A 12,633-nucleotide genomic window follows, 5' to 3' on the forward strand; every position below is an offset into this window, starting at 1 on the left:
AGAACACTGCATGTCTTGAAAAGGAGGTTTTGTTATTAACTATTAAAGAATAATGGGGACAAATTAAAGCTAAGTAAAGATAAATGTTCTTTTGTCAGTTTATTATTTTGCATCTGCTGATGGACAGGAGGAGCGGTTGACGTGTTCCTCTCTCTTCAGGGCGGTGGGCTGAGATTGACTGACAGGCTCGCGGGGTCTCGATTCTCCTCAGCCGAGCGCAGGATAGACCTCCTGCCAGAGAGATTTCAGCATCACGCCTCAGGACTGGCTGTCAGTAAGAGAGACTTCCACATCGTCCTCAACAGCGTTCAGCGTCTGCTCCTCCGGGCCTCGTACGCTCAGGAACACAGCGCCATCTACAGGTACTTCACACACAAACGCACACACACACACACACACACACACACACACACACACACACACACACACACACACACACACACACACACACACACACACACACACACACACACATACACACACACACACACACACACACACACACACACACACACACACACACACACACACACACACACACACACACAAAGCATAGGCCACCATACGACATAACATGGTTATAAGGTGCATTGAACACTCTAAAAAATGCTGGGTTGTTTCAACCCAACTTTGGGTCAAATATGGACAATCCTAGCCATTGAGTTAAATTTTTAAATTACATTTTTAACCCAACATTTGGTTTTGTCCATTTTTGACCCAAAATTGGGTTAAAACAACCCACCATTTTTTAGAGTGTATATATTCACACACAAATCACAACCATTTGGAAACTATTTATCTCAATGTGTCTGATGCGTATTGATTCTCATAAACAGAAATCAAGATGCATACAGGTCATCATCAACAGGTTAAGGTGTAAGTTTAAGGTTTTATGCAGAATCATGATGCAGTGTTTTGATCAAACCCAGCTAACCTAATCTATCATTAAAGTAATTCGTCCAGCTATATTCCATGGCTTCTGAGGTCATATGATGCTTTGTATCCCAAAAGTCCTGACTGGTCATCTTTCCCTCCAGTGCGATGTTACCTTTAGAGACCACAGAGAGAGAACTGGACCAGTTCTGATTCTGAAATCATTCAGACTGATTTTGTGGACTGGATCAGAACTGAAGTCAAAAGAACGAATCATCCATGAGTTTGACATCATGGCAAGTAAAGCTACTGTGGTCTTATTTATGTATTTATTTATTTATTTTTATTCTTTATTTCGAACAACAAAAAAGATACAAATAAAATAAAATCTAAAAATACAATAATTATGTTGCAACATACCGAAAGAAAAAAACAATATCTATAAAGTATTTTAACAATAATTACAATATGTTGGAAAAGGAGCGGGATGAAGCAGAAGCTTAAAAGGGTTGGTGTCAAGACTTTCAGTAAAGAAATTAAATGTCAATCTTTTCCTCAAAAGAAGCATCATATGATTACAGAAGATTTAAAAAATACCCCAGTCAGACAACCTTTATATATTTTTATTCCTTCATTATTTTTATTTAGAGCTTGACAGCTCAGGTCTTCATTTATTTTCCTTATATGTGGCCAGCATGTTCTTCAAAACTCTCAATTTATGCTCCACTGAAGAAGGAAAGTCATACGTGTTTGGGGCAACATGAGGATGAGTAATATAAGAAATTTCTTTTTAAGAAATTATAATTAATGAATTTCCTATAATCACTCCTGCCATATATATACTGACTCGAGCCTGCAGTGTAAGTCCTAATGTTTCTGGCTTTTTCTGCGAAAAAAAGGATTTAGAAACTGAACTTGAATGGAAAATAGCTTGAATGGATATAGACCAAAGAATAACACGTGATTAATTAAAGATTAATTAATTTAAACCAATCAGAGCCGCAGCTTAAGTCTCTTTTACACAGTTTATTTATAAATCACACCCAGATAAGATGTTTAACTACAGTCAAGTCAGTTTTTAATCTTGGTACAGTGAAATTTAACTCTTCCCCTGCCATTGATGAGATATTGGGCCCTATCTTGCAGCCAACGCAATTGACTTTGCACACCGACACATGTATCATTCCTATTTTGCACCCGACGCACAGCGAACTTTTCCCTCCACAGACGCACACCGGTAAATTAGGGAATGAACTTGCGCTCCCGGGGGCGGTTCAGCGAAAAGAGGAGGCGTGTTCCAGCGCAAACGTTCCCTGGTGCTATTTTGCAGTTTCAGAAAACAATTCCACCACAGACCAGGAAAAATGTCTCGGAATAACATACGGAAGTATGGTAACCCTCGTTCCCTGAGGAGGGAACGGAGACATCTCATCAGAGGAGTTATCAACGAATTGGGATATCGCTAGGGAGACCAATTGCCTTCGAGTGAAATTAAAATGAGCCAATGAAGATTGGCATGCAAGACTTGCATTCAGCGCCCAGCCTGCCAGTGCGGGTATAAAGCGGAAGCGAGCGCACACACATTTGTTTTTCGCTGAGGAGCCGGACGTGTGTCCAGTCCTCCGCGAAGGTACAGCAAGCATGGCGACGGGACGAGACGTCTCCGTTCCCTCCTCAGGGAACGAGGGTTACAATACGTAACCGAGACGTTCCCTTTCGTTCGGGAACTCCTACGTCTCGTTGGAGGAGTTACCAATGAATTGTGATCCCTAATAAAATGCCATGTTGCTGGCCCCTTCCAACACCCAGCTTAGCTTCCCGCCTTTCTTGTCTTCAATGGCGGGAGCTAGCTAGGAAGAATCACACTGCTGTTCCGCAAGACCCGCTCAGTGGATATGGATAACACTGGGAAAGCGTGCCCAACCTGTAGGAGGGAACGCTGCGGAGTCCCTGCCCACCCGAAGGGAGGTACTGGAATACACATGTGTACTAACCCGTAGGGTAGTGAAACACATGGCAGTCCCTGAGGTAGTCCCAGCCCGAGCGGTGGGAGCATACTCAGCAGGGAGGACAGAACGGGTCTGTCGAGAGGAAGACACGATGCTAACCCGGAGGGTAGCTGGAACGTGGGGAAAATGGGTCGCCGTAGGGACCACTGAGCCACCCAGTCTAATAGCAACTCCTACGAGAGGAAATAGACCTGGCGCCGGGCGATCCGCCTCGCCTAGAGCCGAAGGGGTGATGGAGGAACTCACAAGGTTAACCGTATGTTGGGGAACCAACGGAGCAAAAGAAGCACGTATCCGGCCATGTAGCGGTAATAGCATAGCAAGCCGACATAACCTAATTCCTTGCGCTACTGGCCGTAGAGAGTACACGGGAGGAAACAGGTTCAACACGGAGGCTATAAAATCTAGCGAACATGTTAGTTGTTGCCCAGCCCGCAGGTCTACAGATGTCTGTCCGCGAGGCGCCTTGTGCCAATGCCCAGGAGGAGGCGACACTGCTAGTAGAGTGTGCCGTCAACCTGGGTGGGCAAGGCACATCCTGGGACTCATAAGCCCGGACGATAGCATCCACTAGCCAGTAGGCTAACCTCTGCTTGGAGACAGCCTTCCCCTTCTGCTAGTCTCCGTAACAGACGAAGAGCTAATCTGAGGTCCTGAATCTTTGCGTTCTGTCCACGTAAAAACGCAGGGAGCGCACGAGACAGAGAAAAGCCAGGGCTGGGTCTGCCTCCTCTGGGGGCAGCGCTTGCAGGTTCACTACCTGATGTACAAACGGAGTGGTAGGAACCTTGGGCACATATCCGAGCCAGGGTCTCAGAACAATGTGAGAAAGGCCCGGCCCGAACTCAAGGCACGATTCGTTGACCTATGCGGGTGCCATAGGCAAGGCAACGCAAGGCAAGTTTATTTATATAGCGCATTTCATCACAATGGTAATTCAAAGTGCTTTACATAGAAGAAATTAAAATAATCAAAAGAAATCAGAATAATTAAAACAGTTTAGAATAAAAGATAAAATAAAGAATAATTAAAACAGTTTAGAATAAAAAAAATAAAATAATAAAATAAAATACAGTACGAGCAGTCGGACGAACAGTGGTAGAGTGCTCATTCAGTAAATGCACAGCTAAACAGAGGTGTTTTGAGTCTGGATTTGAATGTGACTACTGTAGAAGCACATCTGATCTCTTCTGGAAGCTGGTTCCAGCTGCGGCTTGCATAGTAGCTAAAAGCGGACTCGCCATGCTTAGCGTGAACCCTTGGTATTTCAAGCCGATGTGATCCTGATTATCTGAGTGATCTGTTGGGTTTATATTCACTGAGCATATCTACAATGTATTGAGGTCCTAGGCCATTGAGTGATTTATATACCAGTAACAATACTTTAAAATCAATCCTAAATGTAACCATAGAGAAAGCAGGTCCCTTCTCAGAGGAATGGGCCAAGGAGGGGCTGTCGCGAGGAGCATGAGTTCCACGAACCAAGTCTGGTTGGGCCAATACGGCGCAACAAGCAGGACCTGCTCACCGTCCTCCCTGACCTTGCACAAAGGGGAACTGGGGGGAACGCATACTTGCGAAGGCCCCGGGGCCAACTGTGTGCCAGTGCCTCCATGCCAAGGGATACTTCGGTCAGGGAATAAAACAGCCGGCAATGGGTCGTGCCCGGAGAGGCAAACTCATCCATCTGAGCGGCTCTGAAGATTCCTCATATCAGCTGACCCACCTGGGCATGGAGTCACCATTCTCCCGGAAGAGGCGGCTGCCGTGAGAGCTCGTCGGCTACACGGTTGAGCACACCAGGGATGTGAATGGCCCAATGCGACCTCAGATGCTTCTGACTCCATAGGAGGAGATGGTGGGCGAGTCACGACATACGAGGGGAGCGTAGACCACCTTGGTGGTTGATGTACGCAACGTTCGCAGTGCTGTCCGTACGGACCAGTACATGCTTGTGCAGAAGCAGCCCCTTGAGGCGGCACAAGGCTAAGCATACTGCTTGCAACTCTAGGCAGTTGATGTGCCAATGCAGTCGAGGCCCCGTCCACAGACCTGAAACTGTATGCCCGTTGTACGTGGCCCCCCATCCGTTGGCAGAGGCATCTGTGAAAACCACAGCATGATTGGACACCTGGAGTAAGGGAACTCAGGCCCGTAGAAACGCAGAGTCCGACCAAGGACTGAAGGTTTGGCGACAGTGCGGGGTAATGTTGACGCGGAATGTGCAGCTCTGCCACGCCCATCTCGGGACTCGATCGTGAAGCCAGCGCTGAAGCGGTCTCATATGAAGCAGGCCGAGCGGCGTTACTGCGGCTGCCATACATATGCCCCAGGAGCCTCTGAAACTGTTTCAGTGGGACCGCAGACCTGCCTTGAAAAGACTTGAGACAGTTGAGCAGAGGTGTGGACTCGAGTCATGTGACTTGGATTTGAGTCAGACTCGAGTCATTAATTTGATGACTTCAGACTCGACTCGACAAAATGTACAAAGACTTGCAACTCGACTTGGACTTTAACATCAATGACTCGTGACTTCACTTGGACTTGCGCCTTTTGGCTCGAGAAGACTTGCTACTTTCCATGAAAACTGGGGAAAAAATGTTCACACGGCTGCGCCGCTCTAAGTTTATCTGCATCTGTGAAAAAAATGTGCACCACCTGTATGCATGTAGAGAGCACGCGCGCTGCCTGCACGACATCCAATCATTGTAGTCCCACGTTGTTTTGATTCGTCAGCATCTAAGCAGGCACATTGCAAGACAACCAATGAAGCACAACAAGCAACAACGCGCCGGTTGGCAAAATGATACCGAAGATAGTTTTGTTTGGCTATAAAAATTATGAGGTAGTCGTAATGCATATACATGCACGCATGCACACACACACTCACTCTCTGCTCATCACCTGTCCAGACAGCTCTCTCTCTCTCTCTCTCTTCTCTCTCTCTCTCTCTCTCTCTCTCTCTCTCTCTCTCTCATACACACCAGTCTCTATGGAGGCATTCTAATTATATTATCAGGTTGGTCCAGTTTTTCAGAGGTGATAATTGAGGAGTGAGGATTTTATTGATGACATGTTTAAAAAAGTTTAGGCTAAAAGACCCATGTCTATTTGAAAGTTAAACTGTTTTGCAATATGAGGTCAATACAATACAGGACTGAAGCTGCTGTGCATTGTTCTAGTGCAGCAATTCCCAAACTGTGGTCCGCGGACCACTAGTGGTCCGTGAGGGTACTGCAGGAGGTCCGTGGAAAGAGAATTTTTCCTTAATTTTACCAGGAAATTCCCATAAAAAAATAAAAAGTAAAAAGAATATGTAGGCCTATATTGATATAAAATTTAAATTAAATTGTCAAGTAATTGTGTAATTACTAAAATAGGCTAGTGGCGCTCGGCCGTGACGTTCAAGTTCAGTGCCGTTAGAACCACAACATGGATCGGTGAATATCGACAGGATCTTAATCAGGGCTCTTACGTGTCACACATTGAACGTGACAGTCACTCATTTCGGTATTTTGTCACGCACTCCCGCCACACATTGTATTTCTCACGCAGAAAAACTATTTATAATATATTTAATATGCCGCAGCGCCCAAAATTTCTCTGGCCGCGCCGCTCTAACTATGGAACCGTCAGGAATCAAGCGTGTCTCCCCTGGTGTTGTTAGTCAAGCTACACAATAACCAATCAGAAAATAGCACGATTGTATCTGGGTAAGATGTAACGCAACAACCAATGAATTTTTTTTTAAATTGTCATGAAACAACCCCATCTACCACCCCCACCCCCCCTGCCCAATATGTGGCAGCCGTTGTGTGCAGTAAACTGTCTTTTAACAAGCCTGTTGTACTGATGTGATGACCAGTTATAGTTTTAGTGCTAGTAAGCCTATTTAGAGGTGCAGATTAATTCAGGTAGGACTGTGTGTAGACATATGAGGTGGTCCGTGAAAATTCTTGATTATAAATAGTGGTCCACACACACAAAAAGTTTGAGAACCCCTGTTCTAGTGCAATATTGTGTTGAAATACAAGCATATTGTTTGTGCAAATTAAATTTTCTGTTTTTTACTGTATTTGATTAATGTCATTGTATAAAAAGAGGTTTAAATAAATACAAATCTTACAGACACACATGATTTGTATAAATTTTATTTCTGTGGTAAGAGGACTTGAAATGACTCGCAAACTAAAATGGTAGGACTTTGGACTTTACTTGAGACATGTTGGCTTTAACTTTTGACTCGACTCGGGACTTGCCTCATCTTTGACTCGACTTGACTTGGGACTCGAGGGCAAAGACTTGAGACTTACTTGTGACTTGCATAACAATGACTTTGTCCCACCCCTGCAGTTGAGCACTGACTGTACGCGCTCCTCGGTGAGGCGAGCAGTCTGACCGACCGACTCCAACTCCATACCGAGATAAGAGATCCTCTGCATGGGGCAGAGTTTGCTCTTTCCCAGTTTACCTGAAGCCCCAAGCGGCTGAGGTGCCGGAGCACCAAGTCCCTGTGTTCGCACAACAGATCTCGCGAGGGAGCTATTATCAGCCAGTCGTCGAGATAGTTGAGAATGCGAAAGCCATGTTCTCTCATGGGAACAATGGCCGCCTCCACGACTTTCGTAAAGATGCAGGGCGACAGGGCCAAGCCGAAGGGTAGGACCTTGTACTGATATGCTCGACCCTTGAAAGCAAACAGTCTGTGTCGAGGAAGAATCGAGACATGAAAGTACTCGTCCTTGAGTTTGATCGCTGCAAACCAATCCTGGGGACGGATGCATTCAAAGATGCGTTTCTGCGTGAGCATTTTGAACGGGAGCTTGTGTAGGACCCGATTCAATACTCGCAGGTCCAGGATTCCCACCGCCATTCTTGGGTACAATGAAGTAAGGGCTGTAGAACCCAGACCAAATCTCGGCTGGAGGGACCGGCTCGATCACGTCCTTCGCCAGCAGGACGCCGATCTCTTTCCTCAAGACAGGAGCATCGACACTCCGCACTTAGGTGAAGCGGATGCCCCTGTACTTGGGAGGCCGGCGGACAAACTGAATTGCATAGCCGAGCCGAATGGTACGGATGAACCAGCGGGACAGCCTCGGAAACGCTAGCCAGGCTTCGAGAGACCGTACCAGCGAGCCGACCCGGACCACTGGCATACCCGCGGAGCGGCAGCGAGGTGGAAGGCAGGGACCGGACTCCGGAGGCATTACTGCGGTCGAGAGAGGGGCAAAACCTACCTGCTTCCACCGGGGGGCAGACGGCAGGGAAGGCACAGAGGCGTTTGGCTGCTGGCTGTCCCAAGACGAAGGAAGGAGAGGAAACGAGGAGCGAGGCCTGGGGGCGTCGAGTCCTGGTTTCCACACCTCCTTGCCCAGCTGGAGACGAGATTGGCGAGGCCGTAGCGGCGTCAACGACTTCTGAGCGCTGGGACGAGGAAAATGAGAGCAGCGAGGCAACGTGGCGGCACACACTGTCATTCTGGCCCTCTTGGATGGGGAGACTGGGGTCGGCGAGGCAATTGAGCATCGACCTTGACTGCCAGACTCGCCCGTGAGTGACCCAGAGGAAGTAGAAACTGCTCTTTTATTGAAACTTTGGGTACCGCTGACCAGCAGAAACAAAAAGGAAAAAGAAGATTCTCCACCCGGTCCTCCTCCGGGGGAAGGAGAGGTGCAGAGGCATCCTCCCGAAGAGCAGCCATCACATTCTATGGGTCCCCCGCCTCAGGGTCGCTTCCCTCCCTTCTTGCTTGGGGGGTGGGGGGACGAACTCCGAGCAGGCTGGGCACCTCTCTTGCCCCTGAGGGCGAGGTCCGTCGCCGTACGCAGCTCTTGGAGCACCCCTGGGTCGGTACCACTCTCCTGCATGTAACAGAGTGCCCTGGCCTGGTAGACCTGGAGGAATGCCATGGCATGCAGGGCAGAAGCAGCTTCTCCACATGCACTGTAAGCCTTCCCAGTCAGACTGGAAGAGAACCTATATGCGCGGGAGGTGAGCGTAGGGTTACCCCGCCAGGTGGACGCAGTCTTAGGACACAATTGCATCGCAACCAACCGTTCCACTGTGGGGACGTCTTCGTATCCCTTCACTGCCCTGCCATCAAGAGTAGTGAGGGAGGAGAAGGGAGTCGACCTGTGTCTGGCCGCCAGAGGGGCCCTCCAAGATCTCGTCACCTCGTCATGCACTTCCGGAAAGAAGAGAACTTGGGCGGTGCACTGAGAACCAGCACGGCCCGCCCCGAGAAACCAATCGACGAGCGGCGAGGGTTCGGGACAAGGTGAAGGGTTCCACACGAGTCCGACACTCGCGGCCGCCGGGTAAAGCACAGCGGCCATTTCTGGATCCGGCTCGGACAATGCTGCCACAACCGAAGGGGGCAACGCAGCCGGGTTCTCATCTCCAGAAGATGACCGCTCACCCTCTGATTCAGAGATCGACATCTGATCCTCCGGCGGAGCCCCGAAGGAAACGACTGGGACCGTACGAGATGGCCCAGCGCGCTCCTCCAGCGGCTGCAATGGCAGCGATGCAGATGAGTGAGGAGCCCGCGGGGGTCTTTCACCCGGTGGATCATTCCTCACTGTAACCCTCAGACCACCAACGGGATTAGCCGAAGTAGCCTTCTTCTGAAGTGAACCAGAAGAAGAACTATATCGGGGAATCTCCAAAGGGACTCCCCCTCATTTGAGGGTTCTCAGTCTTGAACTCAGCACCGTGACAGTCATGTTCCCGCAGTGAGAACATTACTCGTTCACGAACGCTGCCTCTGCGTGCGCGAGGCCCAAGCACGAGAAACAGCGATCATGACCATCAACCAGCGGTAGAATTTGACCGCATCCAGAAACACACGAATGAAACGTCTTCCTGAAAAGGACGCGATCTTCACCCGTGTTGCTCTTTCACAGAAAAAATACTCTCTTTATTGTGCTCAAGCACACAGGGATCAATGCGGCAACACAGCAGGGAACCTGCAAGCCCGCTGTGTGCACTCAACCGAATACCAGCTGTGAAAACAGCTTTTTTGAAAGATGTAGATCGCGTGTAGTCACAACCGGCACCCGGGAGCTTGCGAAGATCACTGAAGCCCCGTCACACCAACATCGAGAGATCCTGAGAAAGGGCAGACTCGTAGAGTGTGAAGAAAAAGACAATTTTTCCGAAAAGCTCATCCACTCAGAGGACATTACCGGTTGGCTCTGAAGAAAAAAGCAAATGTGTGTGCGCTCGCTTCCACTTTATACCTGCACTGGCAGGCGGGGCGCGGAATGCAAGTCTTGCATGCCAATCTTCATTGGCTCGTTTTAGTTTCACTTGAAGGCAATTGGTCTCCCTAGCGTGATCCCAATTCGTTGGTAACTCCTCCAACGAGACGCAGGAGTTCCCGAACGAAAGGGAACCTAGTCTAAAGTCAGTGGCGCGTTATTCAGATGCTATTTTAAGGGCGCATGCTTGGCCATAATGTAGCGTGTGCACAACGCGCATAGACTTTCTCTCATTTACACAGCAGCAGTTCCTATTTATGCAAACCATACATAATTACAAGGAAAAATATCACCACACGAGGGAAATCATTGTGGTGTCCATGAAGATGTGAAATAAATCTAGCTTACACATTTACCCAAGTCATTATACGCCACTATAACTGAAGCTAATGCAGGTGGGTTTTTCCCATCCCCATATAATGTCACTTCTCTGTCTTTTACGGCCCTGACGAGAACGTTGGTCTCCTCGGCTGTGAAACGCTCCTGGTGTGCATCTGGCAAATTCGCCATCACAATAGCAATCCGCCATGGAACAAGCGGGCCTGCTTTTAAAGGGAATGTGAGCTGACGCTCTGAATGGTTTATGTCACATTACGCCCAAACCACACCTATGAGTAATGTAGCTACTTCAGACCAACCCATTTTAGATTTGCGTCGGGTGCAAGAGATCCGAGATCCGCCCACAAAGTTACTTGTGTTTTGCGTTTGATACTTGAGTTTCAGATCGTTAAAATAGGACCCATTCTGTCATTTGTGACAACTATTGGAATTTTCCGGGAATCCGTGTTTTCACTGTTATACTGTTGGGGGCGCTGTTACGCACAATCTGAAAGAGCACAGCATCTCCAGATCAAAACACAGGAGAAGAAGAAGCAGAAATAAGCGATAGAGGAATGCTTACGCAAATGTAAAATAACAGGATGATCAACATTAAACAGCATATAAATCAAAACTGCCTAATGTTACTGAATGAAATGTCGACTCATGAAGTGGAAACGACTGTAAAGTTTTGTGGGTGTTGATGAACTCGATCTACTCCAATTGTGTTTTCATCATCAACGCTCTGAATCCCATTCGGTTGTAGTCTTTGGCAAAAACTTGATTTTCTCAGGTTTTTGTTTTTTGATACCCAAATTTAAGTGTTGATAAAAAAGAATGAATGAAGCTATAATAAAATGGTTCTCTTTTGAAATATTGACTGTTTACATATTTCACTGTTTACATCATTCAACAAAATAGTCTGAGGGTCATGAAAGTTTCATGAATATGATTAAAAATGCTGGTGCTGGTTGGCAACTTAAAATTAAAACGCTGGCTGGAAATTATTTTAATCTTCATTGAAGCTCAGCAGGAGAAATATTTCACACTCATACAGCAGTCATATTATTGTGAACACCAGCAGAGCTCTGCTGTGTGAAGAAACTTCTGTGATTCATCATTATATTATACAGCATCTTGTGTTTGTATCGGACCTGTTTATTACACAAGGCCTGTTATTAACTTAATGCATTTAGCTGCAACTAAATGAACCGATTAATCACGTTTAAACATTGTAATCAATTGGCAGGCCTAATATCAATATACAGTGTTGTGACTGGATCATGTTCTCTCCCTCTCTCACACACACACACTCAGGTTAGGCAGTGTGAGCATGAGTGTGGCAGACGAAGCCTCTCGCAGCGGATCACAGGCTCGTGCAGTGGAGGTGTGCCAGTGTCCACATGGATATGATGGGACATCCTGTGAGGTAAGCAAGAAAAACAAAGCTACACAAGTGCACAGGAAACACTTTGGTAGTCTGACACGGAAGATTTAACCTTCTGGGGCTCTTCAAAAATGACCGAAATTTACTTTTTTATTTCAGTGAAATTGATGTACTATATTTTAGTTCGCTAATGTTTTTTTATTTAATATTTTTTTATTTTTAGAGGATTTTATGGTACTAAATTAGATTTACGCTGTATTTATAATCCATTTATTCACTTTTTGAGCATAGACCTGAAAATTAAATTTCCAACTTTTAAAAACTGTCGTAAATCTTGAATGCTTTGGAGCAGGGATGTCAAAACTCAGTCCTGGAGGGCCACTGTCCTGCAGAGTTTAGCTCCAACCCCAATTAAACACACCTGGACCACAAGCTTATCAAGGTCTTATAGGCTAGGAACTTCCAGGCAGGTGTGTTGAGTCTGGCTAGAGCTAAACTCTGCAGGACAGTGGCCCTCCAGGACTGATTTTGGACACCCCTGCTTTAGAGCATAAATTTAAGTTTGATCTCTTTTCAAAGAGGACACTTGGCAGATTATTGCTGAAGTGAAAAAAGTTTTAAAAAGTGAACTTAAAAAAAGTTTAAAAATGTAACGTTTATTTTCATGAAAAATGTGCAAAAATACTTTTCAATTTTTATATGAAATATATATTTTCAAAACATGTTTTACTCTAAAACTGTGAGAAAATCAAAGCCATAAATCTAAACAAGTTTTGTTCAA

The 12,633-nt window shown here is 46.6% G+C and overlaps 1 protein-coding gene across 14 annotated transcripts in view; it reads left to right on the plus strand.

Annotated features, from left to right (window-relative positions):
* The window catches only part of lama2 (laminin, alpha 2), a 419,939-nt gene that overhangs the window by 217,023 nt on the left and 190,283 nt on the right, over positions 1–12,633 (plus strand). For all 14 annotated transcript variants that reach the window (XM_077221106.1, XM_077221108.1, XM_077221107.1 and 11 more), the window contains 2 exons: positions 160–362; positions 11,783–11,894. In XM_077221106.1, the coding sequence (XP_077077221.1) occupies positions 160–362; positions 11,783–11,894 (315 nt within the window). The remainder of the gene's footprint in view (positions 1–159; positions 363–11,782; positions 11,895–12,633) is intronic.

Source organism: Siphateles boraxobius, unplaced genomic scaffold (assembly GCF_051911475.1).
Source record: "Siphateles boraxobius isolate OS27281-9 unplaced genomic scaffold, OSU_SipBor_1 8, whole genome shotgun sequence".
NCBI lineage: Eukaryota > Metazoa > Chordata > Actinopteri > Cypriniformes > Leuciscidae > Siphateles > Siphateles boraxobius.